We start from the raw sequence: 20268 nt of genomic DNA, 5'->3' as shown, positions 1-20268 counted from the left end.
CAGTGAGCCTTGACAAAAATATTGGGCACTGCTAGTTTGTAAAATACATGATACTATTCAGTTAAGCAAAGAGAATTAAAAGATGATTCAGTTTAAACTGATAGAATTATAGTGGGGTTTTTTTTCCTTTGTGAGTTGCAACTGGGTGCAGTCTCTTGTGGTCTGGTCTGAGTCAGTATCCTGAACAGATTTTTATTTAAGAAAAAAAGTTAATTCCTGTTGCTGTTATAACAAAAATATGAGTCAGAGTCCCCACTCTCTGCACAAGGCTAATGGTCAGCACTTCCCTCTGCATCTAGTAGAAAGAGCTGCCTAGGGCTCTGAAAAGAAACTTATACATAGGTTCAGGTGAAGAAGAAATGAGATAATATTTTGTTTGGTGACATTGCCTATTAAATATCACATGATCTATCACAAAACAGTTTAATGTAAGGTGTAAAGAACAATGCATTTTGGACTCAGAAATAGATCCCATTAGCCCAATAGATTTACTCTACCTCACAACCTCGGAGGATAACTGCCATAGATGTGGGCGAAACATCAGGAGAGAATACTTCTGGAACATGGCCATACAGCCCAGAAAACACACAACAACCCAGATTCACTCTAGTTGGAAGAATAGGGGGCATTTGAGTATCCTTATTTTGGGTTTGCATTTTTCTTTTGGAGCCTCTATACTTGTATTTTAATTACTCTTGCTCATATTCAAAGCATGTGTCAGATCAGCTATTCATGGCTTGACAGCTTTTAAAACATTACTATTTGTAACAGCAGTAAGGCAGATAGTGAGAACTGCCACAATTACGAAAATCCTATAGATGGTGGAATGAAGAACTCTTGATATACTTCCAGATTATTGTTACTAAGGTCACATGGAAAAATTGAGAGCAAATTCTCTTTTACAGGCATGGCCCGCAGTTTTACTTTGTTTCTGAAATTATATTTTTCTTTTATTTGGATGTAAGCATGACTGTGGCAAAGTACATAGATGCTTATGTGTATTGCAGCAGACTACTGGTCTTGCATGTTCAGTATCATCTACACTGAATAGCAGTTGCTCTCCAGGATTTGAGATTAGTCATTACCAACCCAACCTGGAAATACCAGGAATTGGATCTGGGATTGGATGCAAAACAGGTGTGCTACCTCTGAGCTATTGTCTTTATGCAACATACCACACAGGATTGTTTGCGGTGGGTGCACTTAAATGAAGGTGTGTCTGCAACAACACAGAGATACCAGGATACAGACTGACAAATACACCAGTTTAGATCAGGCATGAGAATCATATAGCCACCCAGCCCCAACCAGCCTGGTGACAATTTCTCGGAATCACAATCTAACAGAATCAGGCGGGCCACATAGTTCTCCCTCCAGATTTAACCAGAAGTTGTCAATTTGCTAAAGCCCAAAATATCTCTGTTTGTTGTTGTGTACCTTCAAGTTGTTTCTGATTTATGCCGACATTGTCATTGTGTTTCCTTGGCATGATTTGTTCAGAGGGGGTTTGTCTTTGCCTTATTGTGAGGGCCCATTCACACAGTACCTTTATCCCAAGTGCTCCCAGTTCAAAATGGTGGGTGGCCAAACAATGTCCCATGAAAACATGAGAGGAATCACTACAAACCACTAAAAACGCGAGATTTTCAGTTGCGGGAATATCCCGGTTCTGCCCAGAAAATGTGGATATTCAAATCTCTGTATTTCCCTACACTTGGAAAATATGGGATTTTTTATGTTGGTTTGTTCCCACGTTATACATGTTGATTCCTGATTGTTTGTATCCTAAAAACATGGCAACAGTTGACTGGCAAGAGAAACTTCATCCTCCATACATTTAATGAAGTTTGTTACACACAAACAAAGGTTTTGCAATGTAATTAACTTTCCCCATGATTTTATGATAAAAGCAATGAGGAACAGACATGTACAACCCAGGAGTATCACCCTGTTGTTCGCAGGCACACGACCAAACCTGTCTGAACAGGTGGCCATGCAGCCTCTGACTGATAATAATAATGAAGTTCTGTTCCTGGCTTGAAAGTGTCAGTTCTGGTTTAATAATGTAGTTCTAACTTTGAAAATAGTGGTCCTACTCCACAAATTTTGTTTGTGTGCCACAAACTTCATTAAACATGTGGAGGATGAAATTTCTCTTGCCAGGACAAAGTTTTTGCCCTCTAGTAAACTTTCACCGTCTTTTCAGGATAAAAGCAATGAGGAACAGATATGTATGACCCAGGAACAAAACTCGTAGGAACAATGCGCATATTTGCATTTGTGCATTTAAAGGTTTTTTTTAAAGTCAAAATTTCCAACAGACTTCCCACAGCAGCCATCTTGTTGGCTTCGAAATCCTGTAACAAAGCAGCAAGTCTGGACATTGCAGATAGAAATCCTGGGACCAATAGGTCTGTGTGCGGACCTGCTTTTAGGTCCCGGGTTTTTTTTTGCCCCTCATGGAAAATCCACAATTTGTTGCTGTTTGGAAGCACACTAAGACTGAGGTTGGATCTGCACTGCCATATAATCCAGTTTCTGAATCCATATTATCTGCTTTGAACTGGATTATATGAGTCCACACTGCCATATAATCCAATTCAAAGCAGATAATCTGGATTCAGAAACTGGATTATATGGCAATGTGGATGGGGCCTAAAACTTGCTCAGATTATCTAGGGATTTCCATGAATGAGTAGGAATTCAAACCCTGGTCTCCAGATTCACAGGCCCCTTCTACACTGGCATACAATCCAGATTATCAAAGGAGATAAAGAGAGCCAGCATGGTGTAATGTCTAGAGCATTGGACTGAGACCCCTTCTACAATGCCATAAAAATCCAGTTTATCTGTTTAGAGCTGGATTATATGAGTCTACACCAGTGGTTCTCAACCTGGAGTCCCCAGATGTTTTTGACCTTCAACATCCTAACAACTGGTAAACTGGCTGGGATTTCTGGGAGTTGTATGCCAAAAACATCCGGGGACCCTAGTCTGAGAACCACTGGTCTACATTGTCATATAATCCAATTTAAATCAGATAATCTGGATTTTGATGGCATTGTAAAAGGGGCCTCGGTCTAATGCTCTAGACATTACACCATGCTGGCTCTCTTAATAGCTACAGTAATCATTTATTCACTTGAGTGCTAACTTTAAATATAATTTTGTATTAAAATAACGCTTGCCTAATATTAGTATAGTAACATATTAAGAATTATATTTTTTTCAGTATTTTTCTTATAACTTTTTTTTTAATTTCTAGATGAAAAGAAGAAAACAAAGAAAATTGACAGTGAACTCAATCCTGTTTGGAATGAGGTGACTTCCTCTTACTTTTCCTTCTGTTACCCACTGATGATAATCCAGTAAGGCAGTGTATGTGTATCCTAACCCAGCTTTGTGCTTTGTTTTACTACTGTGAACAGAATTATCAAGGGAACAATAAATAGAGTTCACATTACTGTTAGTTAAAGTCAGGTGGTTGCCTCAAGAAACAAATTGTGAGTGTCATGTAGTCAGCAAATTATTAGCTATTTAATAATAGCTTTTAACTGACTGTAATTCTACACTAGAATTCATGCAATTTGATACCCCTTTAACTGCTGTGGTGAAATTGAATTTCTACATGTCTTGTTGTTGAAATAAAATGTGCAAGATAGAGAACAACATGCATATTTCACATCAGTGAAAGATGCAAAGGCTCTGTTTCAAAGGATTTATTGATCTTTTCTCCCTCTGTTCCTTAATACTTGGGTTTATTTTAGTGAAATGTTATGTACTTAATCAAATGGTAGATATGGCCAGCAGCTGGGTAAATAAATAGGAAATGAAAAGAATTGGGTTGAGTATGAATACCTCAACAGGCATGCATCACCCGAGGCATGTTTATTGCCTGCTGAAATCAATGGCGAAAGGGTGGAGTTCTCATTCATTTTTTACAGCCTACATTGTGTAGAACCATCCTTCATTGATATTTCATCTTTGCCTATGATTCCAAAAACATCAGATTTTTAATGTGTGGAGAGAAAAAAAATAGATTTTTGATGTTGCTGAACATCTCACACTTGTCTTAATTTTCAATATATTTGAGTTATTGTTATTGTCGCAGTTTCTGGCTGCTGTAATCTCCTCGAAGTATGTAAAATGCCCTTAATATTTGTTTATTTTAAATATAGCTTGTTCCTACATGGGGTATTCAATAATGGCCAACTTAAAATACAGCTGTTTAACTTCACCAGTGTTGGACTATCTGGGGCCCATTCACACTTACTTAATGATAGTGCCATAATTCTTATTTCTTTATTTCCTGTTATTTAGCCTTGCTTCCAACATAGGTTCCAATATGGTGACTTTAATCTCCATGGTTCAATCTAGTGGAATCCTACAATTCGTAGGTTTCTGATGAGCTATAGGTCTCTGGTTGAGAATTTGAAATAAAGTCACCTCTCCATATCCATGGATTATGCATTAATAGATTCAACTATCTACAGCTAGATATTTTTTTAAATTCCAAAAAGCCAACCTTGATTTTGCTATTTAATATATATTTTACTATACCATTGTCTAAAATGGGACTATAACATGTATACATTTTGTATCAAGCCCCAGGAGATGCCAAGGCCTCATTGTATCCATTCCTAAATTGCAAATCCTGGAATGAAAAGAACACAATTGAATTTTAAGGTGTCATGTGAAACTTTGGTGTTCCAGATGTTTTGGACTACTCTCACAGTCATTTAATCTAGATCATGATGTATGAGGCTACTGGGGTTGAAGGCCAAAACATATGAAGAACCTAAGAATCTCCACCTTAAAGCCTAGCTTTTACATTTGTTTGTACATTGTCAGTAAGAATTCTCAAGAATATAGTGTTGTTGACCTAATGCAAATCCTCCAGAGGCACTATTTGTATTAAGGGGAGCTTTCATAGGAACAGTGAGTAAGGCTACTGTCATCATAGGAGCTGTTGAGCCAAAGCTCATCTTGATGCCAATGGGTGCAGAATGTTTCCCTGTACAGAGATTTATAAAGAACCATTATTCTCAGGCTCACATAAAAGCCATAAAAGAGAACTTAACTACCCATCTCTTTCTGTTGCAGCAACTGTTATGTCTCCCCAATAAGCGGTGTAGCATTTTTTAAAAGAGATAGCAATAGCAAATATGTATTTAGTGACACGTTAAGATTGAGTCTCAGCATTGTAAGGCAAAGGGGCAGAAGTGGGAAATTTCATTTCAATGACCCAGCCAGCACGATGAAAACTCATACAAGAGTTAATAATAAAATGGTTCCTACTGAAAACTAGATAAATACTAGACATTAGTCATGGGCCCAGTTACCATCTCAGCTGTTTAATTAGTGTTTCCGTATAGTTTTGCTCATTTGGAATGAATAAAATGGTACGCTCCCCTCCAGTATGGAAACATCAGTGAAACAAAAGTTAAGTGAGAACAGTAACCATTTGATTGGCTGATTTTGGCGCTCTGCTGCAGGCCCTGGCAGGACCTACAGCTGAGCATGCCAACCGGCAACTGCTTCTTGTTCGGCACTCAGCTGTAGGCCCTGTCAGGCACGGCACGCTCGGATTTAGGCAGGCCCTGCCGCTTTTCTGTCCAACGTCTGAAAATATTCATTTTTTTCAGACCTTGGATGGAAAAGCTCATTCGGAAAGGCCCCTGCTTTCAGCAGAGGTGCTCGAAACTGAAAACTGGGCCTTACGAATGAAACAAACAAGAACGGATAGCGATTCCATACAAATGCACAACACTACTAGACATATACTCAGAAGTATATCTCATTAAGTTCAGTGGGTGTCGCTCACAAGTAAATGTGCATAAGAGAATACTTCATTAAATCTGCATTTGTTAAAGCAAAGGAATAAGGCTCTCTATCTTTTCTGAGTCTTTCTGCCTGATTTGATGCATCTTGTCTTTCAGGCCTCAGCTTGTAGTAAATAGTAATCTATTTGATAGTAGGGTCTGTACGTATTCTTAGGTATGGTTAGCTAAGAGGACTGACATTTCTGTGCAAACAATTCTTTCAAGCCCATAGTTAAGCTTGTACTTTCAAAAGTAAAAAAAGAAGGGAAAGGAAAAAAGGTTATACACATAAAAGCTGCACATCTTTTCTTTAAAAGATATTCCACTCCATGGAGGCTCCAGAAGTTCTCCTTGAGCATACAAGCAATTTTGTAACCTTTCTATAGCAGCAAATTTCACAGCAGCGAAGATTTGAGGCAGGGGTGTTATGGTAATTGCTCATATCTGAAGTAATGTTTTATCATTCGATGGTTGGTGAAAAAAGTAGGCTGAGTTGCTTGAACATTTGCTGAAATGTCTCTGCAGTTAAGAGAGTTGTAGCATCCCAACCTTTGTTTTTACTTGGCCATGCTAAATGTACATCAGTTCATTTGAAAGTGGGACGAAAGCTTGCAACAGTCCAACAGATTGGCACATGGTGTAGGAAAAGAGTGATTTACAACTAAGGCCCCATCTACACTGCCATATAGCCTAGATTATCAAAGCGGATAATCCACATTATCTGCTTTGAACTGGATGAGATGAGTCTATACTGCCATATAATCCAGTTCAAATCAGATAATCTGGATTTTATATGTCAGTGTAGAAGGGGCCTGAGCTTTAGGGAAATCAGTGGCGGTCGCATAATGTGCACAGCAGACCACTACATGTTTCATGTTCATCAGAATATATGCATTGTTTCAGGGGGATATAATCATGTCTAATTTTAGTAGTTTATCATGGATGTGCAGCCAATTATAGGCCCTTCCACATTGCCCCTATATTCCAGGATCGCTTTCCAGATTATTTCTTATTCCAGATTATTTGGCAGTGGAGACTCATATAATCCAGTTAAAAGCAGATCATCTGGGATCAGATGATGGGATATAGGGCAGGCCTTATTCAAATGTGAGACTGTCCAAACAGGCCCTGAGGGAATCAACAATCCTATGCACACTTAAATGGGGTTAAGTCTCACTGATCACAGCATAGAATTGCATTGGTAAAGAGAGATCAAGCTAGATATTCACATAAACAGACTCCTGTATGAGCATTATGTATTATGTAGCACTGTAATTGTTCTGGATTCCAGCCAGATGACTTGCAAATCTCTGGGAGTGATAGGAGTCTGTTGATCAAAAAAATGACTGTCTGATGTTCTTACTCTCTCCTGTGAGAGTAGGCCATAACAGAAGAAAAGGACCCCTTTTGCAAGTCTCCCCAATGTCTCATTTCACTTCCATGAACAATGATGGAAACATCATGCACCATCTTCTCAATCGAAAGAGGAATGTACCCCTATCACTCATGGCAACTGCTCACTAGGACTAGATCTACACTGTCCTATATCTCAGGATCTGATCCTAGATTATCTGTTTATCCCAGATTATCTGGCAGTGTAGATTCATATAATCCAGTTCAAAACAAATAATCTGGGATCGAATCCTGGGCTATAGGGCAGTGTAGATCCAGCCTAGTTCATGGGGTTCCTATGTGGCCCTGAACTAGGGATTGTGTATATATAGCACTCATAAATTCAAAAGTATTATAGCCACAGTCTGAATTGTTGTAATTATGTTTCTGATTTTAAATAGTTTTTCAGATATGTAGTAATTAATTAGTTTTCATTGTTTATGTACTTATGTTGTGCTCTGCAGCAAATTCAGTTGTAACTGTTTGACCAATTCCTTTTGCAGATTCTCGAGTTTGATTTGAAAGGAATACCGCTGGACATTTCATCGTCCCTGCAGATTATTGTGAAAGATTTTGAAACAATTGGGCAAAACAAGTATGTTGGATTTATTTAAAAAAAAATTTAAACCCTCCTTGATGCATTTATTTATCAATACAATTTCCTTTGAAGGAAAAGTCAACTTTAGAATTTCAGTGCAGTAAAAAAATTTGTCAGCATTGTGTAGTGGCTTGAGCATTGGATTGCAACTCTGGAGACCTTGGGCCTCATCAGACGGGCGATGCACTATAGATTTATATAATCCAATTCAAAGCAGATAATGTGGATTATCTGCTTTGATAATCTGTATTATATGGCAGTGTAGAAGGGGCCTCGCTCATGGAAACCTGCTGGGAGGCCTTGGGAAATTGACTCTCAGGGCCCTTCCACATAGTCATATAATCCAAAATATCAAGTAAGTAAGTAAGTAAAAGTTTATTTGTATTCCGCCCTCTCTCCCAAGAGGGACTCAGGGTGGTTTCCAATATAAAATCAGCATAAAAACATTGTACAATAAAACACTGAAACACTATAAAGCACTGTAAGAATACAAAAACAAAAAAAGCATAGCAATTGGCTAAAATAATCACATAAACAGAAACAATATAGTCACTCAAAAACATATAAATCACAGGGGGGGGGGGGGGAGAAAAAAAAACCCACTGGGATGGAGGGGAGGGTGGCCTGGAAGGGCCACTAGAACTAAGGTGCTTTGGGGCAGAGGAATAAAGCGCAATGTCTCAAATCCAGAGAGATGGCCAGTCAATATCTGCTTTGAACTGGGTTATTTGAGTCCACACTGCCATATAATCCAGTTCAATGTGGATTGTATACAGCCGTGCGGAAGGGGCCTCAGTCTCAAAGGAAAGCAAAAGTAAACCTCCTCTGACTTGCCAAGAAAACCCTGGAATAGTTTTGCCTTGAAGTCACCATGTCAGAAATGATTTGAGAGCACGACCTTCTGAAGTAGATTTGTGGGTTAGTATGCCAGCAACTTCCAGGATGTCTTCAGTCATGTCACAGGAATCAATGGGTGATGCCATGTTTTTGACAAAATAAACAACACACCCAGAAATTTATTGCTTTTTAAACTCTGAAAGACATCCCTCTAAAATGTAGCAAGGATAGATCAACAGATATGTAATTTTTACTGAGGCTGGATCTATAATAACAACATAATGAAGTTTGAATCTGCATTATATGGTCAGTGTAGACACATATAATGCAGTTTAACTGCATTGAACTGCATTACATGGGTCTACACTGACATATAAATGCAGTTACAGACTAAGATATGCAGAGAAACGTAGACCACAATTAGAGTTTCTGCAGAAGAATCTTGGGAGGAAATAAGATGGGAGGGATGGCAAGTCTGTGAGGTACGAAATATGCCAAAGATAAGGAGCCTGACACATACAAAAAATATCAGTGGAATTGCATTAATCAAAACAAGCTGGAAGAGGAGATTATGATATGGAAAGATTTCTTCAGCACATTTTGCTTCAGGGTTGGAAACAATACCATCTAGAACTATGGGTTTAACTTTTGTGGGTTTGATTAATATGCTTTCTGTAGGAATCTCTGGATCCTCCTGAGTGACTCTTTGGCCAATTCCTGCTGGAAGTTGCCCATACAATCACACAGAAGGATTGGAGAGACCATTGCTCTTGGAATATGTAGGTCCTTCAGTGTGATTCTATGGTCAACATTTGACAGAGAGGATCTAGCCTTTCCTCGATAAGTTTTCTCTTGTGTACAAAAATTAGTTATTGTTTTGCATTTTTCTGTTTTTACGCGCTCTTAAACCTCAGCAAATGTGGAGTGCTGAATGTATTCTGTTTATGACTGAATCATATGAAAATGATGGTTGTGGGAAGGTTTAGTAAGATTCAAACAACTTCACAGTGAAAAGGACTGTAGCCAAACACAGACACCATTGTTTATATATTTCTTCATTTTAAAAAACCTCCTTTGTGGAGACAGTGCTAGAGGCATCATAGATATCTGTATATCTATCTGTATATGTGGGATGGTTCTAGTGTGACAAATATTTATTTGAATGGTGCCCTACCCTTTCTCATAGGCTCCAAGTACACTTACTGTTTAATGCAGTTGCAAACTAGGTTTAGGCTAGACAACAAACAGCCACAAAATAGGGCAAAAGAAAAACCTTAATGCACATCAGTGTTCTGTGGTTCGTGCAGTCACCATCCTAGAGCCTCAGGCTGGCTCCAGGATTTCCTATGCATTTGTTTGAACAGCAAAACCACTTTCTTTAACACTGGTTTGAAAGTGCATTAAATGGTCAGTGCAGATGGGGCCATAGAAGTTCAGGGTTCTAATATAATAATCGTATACAAACACATATTATTAAAATCATGAACTACTTAAAATCACAAGTTTAAGAGTAACAGTGGGCCCCTGGTGGTGGCGCAGTGTGTTAAAGCACTGAACTGCTGAACTTGCAGACCGAAAGGTCCCAGGTTCAAATCCCAGGAGCGGAATGAGCGCCCGCTGTTAGCCCCAGCTCCTGCCAACCTAGCAGTTCGAAAACATGCCAATGTGAGTAGATCAATAGGTACCGCTCTGGCGGGAAGGTAACGGCGCTCCATGCAGTCATGCTGGCCACATGACCTTGGAGGTGTTTGCGGACAACGCCGGCTTTTCGGCTTAGAAATGGAGATGAGCACCAACCCCCAGAGTCGGTCACAACTGGACTTAACGTCAGTGGAAAACCTTTACCTTTACCTAAGAGTAACAGAATTGGAAGTCTAAAATAAATTAGAGGAAATGCAAAAAAATAGCAATCACACACCAATCATTTGGAATTCCTATACAAATAGATGTCTTTTAAACTGATGTCTAAAACACAGGTGTGTGGGGGACAGCTGTATTTTTAATGGCAGGGATTTCAATATCCACAGCACCACCAATAGAAAAGCCCTGCCATATTTAGTACCCATCAGAGAGACATAGCTTTGTGGATGTGCTATCAACCTTGTATGCAACACTAGCAGATTGCCACATATTCTTAGAGTAGATATGGAATAATAAATTTGGATTGAGTGCCATGTGGGCACACCATTTTTAAAACAGAAATCAGAAAGAGAAAGAGCAAAAAATGGTTGTTTAGTACTTTCCCCCTTGCGTTGACTTAGTGATTCATATGCTTAAAAATGTGGTCCCAGGGACAGAAGAACAAGCCATTTCCTGCTATCAGTTTTCCATTTCTCTTGCTATCACCATTTTTTCCTAACTCATAATAAAGAAATTACATACATTTCTGCTTAGGAGCAAAACATCAAAATGTATGCTTTCTGCAAGATAGCATTTCCAAGCATTTAAACCTTAAGAATAGACATGGAGACATTTTAATTATTCTAAGATGCTTGTTATGTAATCTGACAACAGAATCAAGACAGATGAGTATAAGGTATCATATTTAGTCATCTGTCTAGGGCCCCTTCTACACTGCCATATAATCCATATTGTCAAAGCAGATAATCCAGATTATCTGCTTTGATCTGAATTATAGAGTCTACACTGCCATATAATTGAGTTCAAAGCACATAATCTGGATTTTATATGGTAGTGTAGAAGGGGCCTAGGGCTGCTGGTATTTAGTTGAGCGACTAAAAAGCAGGGTAAGACAGAACATGTCTTGGATCATTGCAGGAAGCTTGTAGAAGCAAGGTTGCTGTCCATTGCTCTCTAACCACAACTTCTGTCCCATCCAATTGTTCGGGAGAACCTGTGACATTTATCAAGAGTTTCAGAGCTTTCTAGATTGGGACGGTCCTACTGAGCTATAAAATAAAGTAGCTACTTCAAGCAGAAGATTTTAAAGACTGTACCATGAAAGGGCAGAAAATTTTAGTTACTTAATTTATTCTTCCCGTATTTTGGCTTCCAGAGATAAGGGGAAAGTCCTTGTGGGATTTTCTGCCTCATGTGTCCAGGCAAGTCATTTTGACTTGTCTGGATTTAGATGATTAGTACTCAGGTGACTGAACTTCAGTCAGCAACATGACTTGGGCTGGCCTCAGGGTGCCTTAACTAAATTTATTACAAAATCCAAGTATCCTCCTCTGTTCAGGTTTTGTATCATTTTCCTGTGACACTCTTGAAAATCCAGCCACACAGAACAATAAAACACTGGGGCAGAGGTTCTTATCCCATGAACAGTACACAATGTTTAACAGCCGATTTTCTTCCTCTTACTCTGAAATTTTTATTTACATGAATTGTTTTGGGGACTCCATAGGTTTATTCAGGTTCTCAAAGGGGCCATGCTTCCCAAAGATTTAAGGGTCATTCTCAAACTTCTATCGTCTTATTCAGAAAATAAGGCTGTGTTAGATCTCACGTGCAGGCCCTCCTGGGGCATTCGCAATCTTGCAAGAGAAATTCACTCAAGAGATCCATAAAAAGTGTGTAGATTATTATCTAAGCTCTCAGAAAGTCCTCAGCCAAGGATCTGCAATAGGATTTCAAGTGGTTCTGGGTTTTCTTGTGCCTCAAATCAGATCTGTAGAACAAGCCACTCATGATTGAAGAGAGCAGCAGTGTTATTTGCATTTCTCATGAAGACCCAGTTCTGATCATTGCAAATATTGGTCCTTTTATTTATGATTGGGGAGTTGGCTGCCAATTATCCATGCAAAGTATAAATAATGAGTGAATAAACAAATCCTTCTGGGAATAGTTCTCTCCATTGCCATTTGGGCCTCCTACACACAAACTATTTGTTTATTAGCAATAGTTGAATAATCCCATGTACTGTAGAATATACTCCTTGCCTAAGAAAACCCTATGAAATTCATAGGTGCATCATAAATCAATTGGCAAATTAAAGGTACATATACACACAGTTATAATTATGGTTGTCAGCTGAGCAGAGATAGAAGGGGAAAAACCTGACCTGCTGTTGTTGTTTTATGGTTTCTGTGCAGCGCATTTTCAGTCAGGCATTATTTTTATTAATTGCTAACAAGTTGGCTTTGACTTATGGAGCCCCAATGTATGAAAGACCTCCAAGAGCCCCTGGCAGTGTAGACTCATATAATCCAGTTCAAAGCAGAACCTGGGATATGGGGCAGTGTAAATCCAACCTAAGCCTCAGAATGAAAATCATGACTTCTTGGAGAGTGGCTCTGTTGTGTCCATTGATCCTTGTAGTTTGCAACATTCTCCCTGAAAAAAATCATTTAAAAACACTTCTTGTTTGGAAAATTCCCACTTTAAAATTCTTCAAAATGAATGAATTTGCCTTGTGTTTTCTATATGGAAGTAAAAAAAAAGATACATTGTATGTAATGTAATAAACTGAGGAAATATGTCATCTGTTTTTCATAAAATCCTGTGGCAGCTTCCCTGTGGGACCAGCCTTTTTCTTAGAGGAGAAGAAAGCTTGTCCCCACTTTTTTTTGCATCCATCCCTTTTAATTCAGAAGGGTTATTGCAAGATAACTTTATAGCAGTCCAAGAGACAGCTGCAATCGAAACACCAAGCCAAGGGAATTCCACTCCTATTTTTTGCCAGTTTTCCTGTGTCCCTGAATCTGATTTTAGGAGAATAAGCTTTGCAAGATGTTTCCTTGCCAGCAAACTATTCATTGTTCTGGCATGTGCCTCCTAGTTCCTAAAGCTGACACAAATATGCCACGTTTCTCCACTTCTCAAAGTGGAACTTGTTTTGACTTGCAGAAACCTTATCCTGCTTTAAGATCATTCCAGGTTTAATGTGCACATATTGTAGCAAAGGCTTGAAGTCAGTGGAAAAATAATTTTAGAAGCCCAAGCTGTCTAATGTTCACATACTGGAAGCCGAAGGCATGAGCCACGTGACTCACTGCATGGCTGGGTTTTCCCTTATAAGGAAGATATCAGATGAAAGGATGGAGGAGACAAGACATCTGTCTTCTGTTATGTTTGCTTGCTTTCTGGCATCTTTAATTTTGCTAAAAGTTTTTTAAGTTGCTAAAATACTACAAATGAACTACCAAGAGAACATACGCTTCTTCTCCTTCATATTTTAGAATACATTTTATGTAACTGGAAGCAAGCTGTTCCAGTTTGGTGAAATGATTTTATTCGATGTGTGGGAAGAGCGACTCACAGTCGCACACATATTTTCCAAACACTTAATGACGGTAACCTAGCAACAAAGGAGAAAACTGGAAGTCAGTTCCTTTAAAGAAAAAACCCAACCATTATTCCACAATGAGTAATACATGAGGCTAACTTCTGCAACTTTTAGGCAGCCCTGGTTTTCTTCATTTGCAAGTTGAACCATCAGCTCACCCAGATCCATGATTTATGTCATAATTTGACACAATCTGGATTTTATATAGCAGATAATCTGGATTTTATATTGCAGTGTAGATGGGGCCTGAATGGGTTCATCTCCCTACAAACCTCCAAATGCATCTCCAGCCACATCACCACTTCACTACTTCTGCACAGCCCTATATCCCAGAATAGGTGGGTAGAATTTATTATTGGAGAAAAAATGTTGCCCCCTTCCCAACATAAGCACCTTGATACTAAGGCCCCTTCCACACCGCTGCCATGAAATCCACATTGAACTGGATTATATGGCAGTGTGGATTCAGATAACCCAGTTCAAAGCAGATATTGTAGGATTTTCTGCCTTGAGGGCCCTTTGTTTTTTATTTTGTCGAAAATATTCTCTATGAGTAGAGTGCTGGATCTCATCCAGATTGATTTAAAGAATTTGTTTTTTCTGAAGTTTACTGGTTGTTATCTCCTCCATGTATTCATTTGTTACATTGAGGGCCCTTCTACACTGCCATATAATCCAGAATATCAAGGCAGATAATCCACATTATCTGCTTTAAAATGGATTATCTAAGGCTACACTCCCATATAAACCAATTCAAAACAGATAATCTGGATTTTATTTCAGATGTGCAGAAGGGTCTTGACTTGCAGGGCTGCTTTTTATATATGTACTAGAACCTTTCCAACAGATTAAAATAAATAAATAGGATTTGGTTTGCTGAGTAAGGGCCCTTCCATACAGCCATATAACCCAGGATATCTAGATAGATAATCCACAATATCTGCTTTGAACTGGATTTTCTGAGTCCACGCTGCCATATAATCCAGTTCAATGTGGATTTCATGGCAGCAGTGTGGAAGGGGCCTTAGTATCAAGGTGCTTATGTTGGAAAGGGGGCAACATTTTTTCTCCAATAATAAATTCTACCCACCAATAATTTTTTTCTTAAATTCCCAGATTTCTAGATTTGCTGAGAGTAAGAAACTGCAAATTATTCTCATCTGGAACGCTTATGCTGTGTTCATTTTCACTTTTCAATTTGCTTGCCTCTTTTTGGCTGCCTAAACTGTATTTTTAATTCAACTGAATTTTTTAAAACTACTGCAGTACTAGAAATATTGGGAACTTTTACAGCAGTACACTCACGATATGACCTAGAGTGGAAGGTCAGGTCTCAAAAAGAGATAGCTTTGGCTGTATAACTGATGGTAACATAGTTGACATAATTTTAAGTGGAGAGTTCTCTACAGCAGGGATGTCCAACCCATTTTCACCAAGGGTCACATCAGACTTATGCTTGCCTTCAAAGGGCCATTTGTAATGGTAAAACTGTAGAAATGTAACTGTGTTAAATCTTCACTGACCATATAAAATAATACGGCAGGATGGGTTTCAGCCCAGGGGCCCTGTGCTTGATATGTGTACTCTATAGGATTGTCGAAGAATCATGGTGTGTTAAGCTTTACTAACAGAAAATTATAGTAGAGTGATTTGCACATTATACATTTATATTGTATTTACTGTTATTTAGTTTGTACAGGGTGGGCCAAAAGTCACACTATTTCAATATTTAATAATTATTTTGGGTTTTTTTTAACTTACACTGCTGTATCATATTATGTCTGAAAAATCAAATCTCGTAAATGGCGTCCAGTACCATAGGATCATATATTGTGTATATAGGACCCTTTGTGACACCCTGTACAATTATTTTGCTTGTAGAAAATAAGATTTTTAAATCGATTTGGGGAACTATATGACATTCTAATTAGAATGCAGTAATTGGATGATATTGTTACCCTTACATATGAAAAACCTTTCACCGCAGAAACCTCTTTTATAGTGACCAATGCCCAAATCCTTCAGCCTCAGCCCACATTCCCCCCTACCGGTTAAAACTGTTTATATAGACTGTTGCTAATAAAGTGGCCTTCCTTAAAGATGAAGAAGGATTATCACATGCATTACGTGTTCGTTCTTGCTGTGTCTTCTGCTTTTAAATTTTTTGGTCTGAGAGGGATAGAAATTGCTCTGTGTTACAAACTAGCAGCTCATTACATTCTGAATTTATTTTTAAAGTCAATGCAAAACAACTATTTTTTGTACTTGGAAGAGGAAACACTATGTGACACTATAATAACACTATGTAACAAAATTAGAATCTTTTTCTGTCCCTGGCTTGAAAGTTTTATTTCTTTTTGAATTGTGCGCTACTTACTTTGAAAGCATTTGTTATACTCTCCAAAATCAGCATTTCTGTGCAAAACATTCAAATGTAAATGTTGCAGTGTAAAGTATTTGTTATACTCCACAAACTATGTTGAATTGGTTGAGACTGTGAGATATTCATTGAAAAACTATAGCAAAATGTGCTGCAGGATGTCCTTTTTTATTTTTTTCATATTAGAACCAATTAAGAAATGACATTTATAACCCAGGAACAAAAATCGTGTTGCATAGTGTAATTGTAATAATCTACTACAGGGTGGGTGGGAATTATAATCAAGATCAATAACTTTTTAAAAACAACTTTCTGGTCTCTTCTATTTGCTGGAAAAAAGGCTGGTTTCACTGTACGGTTTGCATACTTTCAACCATGTAGAAAATTAGAGGTCAATGTGAGTTGATATAAATGACATGCAACTCGCTGGCCACAAGTGATCCCTCCCCGTCTCAAACTGTGCTAAAGTCAAATGTATAGCTATAAGGGGAGGAAGCCAAACTGACGGCATTGCCTCATAATAAGAATTCTAACTTGCAATGAATTTTTCCTTGGCTTCTAAAATGTTAGCATTACAGACACTAAGGTATCAGCAATTGTTCACTCCTACATTTGCTGTGTTCACATTTCCTTGGTATTAGGGGCCGTGCAATAGTGACTAGAACGTGAAAGGGTGGGTGCTTTGTTTTGTAATTTGTACGTATATGATGTGATTGGGGATGGTGTTTAATTTTGTTGTATGATGTACAATGACAACGTTATTCAATTCTATTCTTCTATCCCTTTTCATTGGGTGCCTGACCTGCATTTCTTAATGTTCAGCTGAAGTTTTACATTCCTGCAAAGCTAGAAATGTGGGGAGTGAAGGGAAATTTAATGGGAGGACAAGACAGAATTCTTATTTGACGGAGCAATATCCTCACTTTTAACACACACCTCCTTAGCTACACTGTGGGCCAAAACAGTTCAAAAAAAAAAATCCTGTGTGATCCCGTTATGCATTAAGTCAGCCACCCCATAGAAAAATGGACAAGTTACTACTCATAAAATTATTTGAGTGAGAGGATATATTAGCTAGACATGATGTGCTGAAGAAGCAGATGCAGAAAAGGGTTACCCGACAACATTAGCTATGTCTACATAAATTCATTCTGTCTGAATTGGAGGAAATCCTGTTAGGATGGAAACCTCATAAAACTGACATTGTAAATGCCACTTGTAGCCAAAGCTTTGCTTTATCGAGAGGACTTCTTTTTCAACTTGTTCTGACATTATTGTTCTATTAATCTACCCTGGTTTTACAATAAGTAAAATTCATGCTAGCAGAAACCCAGCCTACAGAATGGCAGAGAAAGCAGTCTTTTCTATGTATCTTGACGCTGTTGCACACAATCTTGGTCATCCAGGCACAAGGCAGAGGGAGCTGATTGACAAGAAGGGAAATAGGTTAGAAGTTACTGCCATAACAATTGCTTAAGCCCCATTAGTGTCAAGCAGAGTAAGTGGCAGGGAAAGGACCAATGTGAAGTATGAAATATGACAAGCCAAGTGAAGGAAAGCTATATAGAACAATTGTATATTGAATGACAGTTTTCGCATTTTTGGCGTTATGTGCAGAAATTGACGGTAATGTTAGATAAAAGCCTTAAAGCACTTGAGACTCCCCCCTCCCTTCTTATAACTATAAAAGCCCTTTTCTTGGAGTCATTTCCTGAATCACATCGAGGAAACAAAAACACAACTAGGAAGTGTGGTTGAAAGGAATTTCTTAAATGCAGCTGTCGCTCTTGGAGCCCGAAGGATGGAATGAAGAGGAAGGTTATCTATCATTGTAACAGCCAGGACTTGGGAGGAATGAAGCTATCCATTTCAGTTCTTCTCTTTTTTGAGTCTTATGCTCACTTCCTTTGATTTATTCAAAATGTTATAATTTTGTTTACATTTTCAACATTAAAAATGACATGTGTATTCATGCACAGTTCTCCTCAGAGATGTATTTTTGTATACAGGTTCTCTAAGAAATTATATTTTTGCAAGCAGTTTTCCTAGTGCAATGTGTATGTTCTTTTCAAAATGAAATAATTTCATTGTTCAGCCAATTGGCCTTATCAAAACAGATAATATAAGCGCAACATACAGTATACATTTAGTCCGAGTAAAATTATAAATATACATGTTCTCTTCAATAACTAACACTCTTCCCCAAAATCAGCATTTCTGTGCAAAACATTCAAATGTAAATTTTGCAGTGTAAAAATACATTTATTAGTCTGGGTAGGGCAACATTTTGCACTAAAATGTGAACCAAATAAATGTATTTTCCACTTCCAGTGAGGATTTATTGTAGAACCTCTATTTTGTTTGGCTTATTTTGAATTTTGCTTGTAATAGATTCTTATAAAGACTTCTAAAGCACACTGTCACTGATTGTAATTCTACTAGAAAATAGAATCGGCAGCCAGATTTCTGTTCTGTGAGTGCAAGTCAGCTCACACAAACCCATAATTTCAAATGAGTCAATTAATCCAGGCCTTATCCAATGTATTCCTTTTCCTAGCCATTCCCACTTCCTCGTGTCAAATTGTGTGATAAGAACTGACATGTATTTGCATGTTCAAACAATGCAAAACTGGAAAAACAGTAGTTCATGCCCTGAAAAGAAGAACTGAGATAAACAGGTTTCCTGTGTGTGGAAGACATAAATAAGAAAAGTCCTTTGATTCAAAGGCCAGTGGAAAATAGAACTCATTTTGTTCTTATTTGAGCCTGTTAACAAGACAACTGTCCTGGTTGATTCCCTTTGAACTTGCCCTGTCCAGTAAACCCTTAGCACATTGGTCACCAGACAGGCACCCATTTCCTCACTGGTCTCCGTAATTTCAGTTTGATTCCCCAGAACCCTTGCCTTTGTATCTTAGGCCCCTTCTACACTGCTCTATATCCTAGGATCCAATCCCAAATTATCTGCTTTAAACTGGATTATATGAGTCTCCATTGCCAGGGATTCTGGGATAAGAAGATAATCTGGGGTCAGATCCTGGGATATAGGGGCAGTGTGGAAGGGGCCTTAAATAGCTTGGATTCAATTATGTATTTATTTATTACATTTATGTTCAGTGTTTCTCCCAGCAAAGTACTCAAGAAAGCCATCCAGCCACAGAGACATAGAAAACTGCCTTGTGCTAGGTCAAACTATTGGACCATGTAACCCAGCACTGTCACCTCTAGCTGACTGCAGCAGTTGTCGTTGCTTTAAGATAAGATTCTTCCTTAGCCATACGTGAAGATTCCTAGTACAGTAGAGTCTCACAAATCCAAGCCTCGCTTATCCAAGCCTCTGGATAATCCAAGCCATTTTTGTAGTCAATGTTTTCAATATATCATGATATTTTGGTGCTAAATTCGTAAATACAGTAATTACATCATAACATTACTGCGTATTGAACTACGCTTTCTGTCCAATTTGTTGTATAACAGGATGTTTTGGTGCTTAATTTGTAAAATCATAACCTAATTTGATGTTTAATAGGCTTTTCCTTAATCCCTCCTTATTATCCAACATATTCGCTTATCCAAGCTTCTACCGGCCCGTTTAGCTTGGATAAGTGAGACTCTACTGTATTACCAAGTGATCTCGCAATCCAGTATTAACTGGGTCCTATCCTTGTTATCTCCCAAATTTAGACAAGGGATGTCTTCAGGGTAGAATAATAATAACAACAACAACAACAACAACAACAACAACAACAATAATACTTTATTGTATTCTGCCCTATCTCCCTGAGGGGACTCATGGCATATTCCAGCTTACACAAACACAAAGGCAAACATTCATGCCTAGAAACAACCGTATGCATGTAGTACGGCATTACAGTGTGTGAATTTGTTCTCAAACTGTACTAGTCAGATGTATGTCTATAAGGGGAGGAAGCCAAAATGACAGCATTGTCTCATAATAAGAATTCTAAACTCCAGTGAATTTTTTCTTTAT

At 38.3% G+C, this 20268-nt stretch overlaps 1 protein-coding gene across 3 annotated transcripts in view; it reads left to right on the top strand.

Annotated features, from left to right (window-relative positions):
- Positions 1 to 20268, top strand: part of myof (myoferlin) — a 112443-nt gene that overhangs the window by 6214 nt on the left and 85961 nt on the right. For all 3 annotated transcript variants that reach the window (XM_008115335.3, XM_016995335.2, XM_008115334.3), the window contains exons 2-3: positions 3266 to 3321; positions 7718 to 7809. In XM_008115335.3, coding sequence (XP_008113542.2) covers positions 3266 to 3321; positions 7718 to 7809 — 148 coding nt within the window. The remainder of the gene's footprint in view (positions 1 to 3265; positions 3322 to 7717; positions 7810 to 20268) is intronic.

This window comes from Anolis carolinensis, chromosome 3, assembly GCF_035594765.1.
Source record: "Anolis carolinensis isolate JA03-04 chromosome 3, rAnoCar3.1.pri, whole genome shotgun sequence".
In the NCBI taxonomy this organism is placed as follows: domain Eukaryota; kingdom Metazoa; phylum Chordata; class Lepidosauria; order Squamata; family Dactyloidae; genus Anolis; species Anolis carolinensis.
This window is presented reverse-complemented; position numbering and strand designations above follow the sequence as displayed.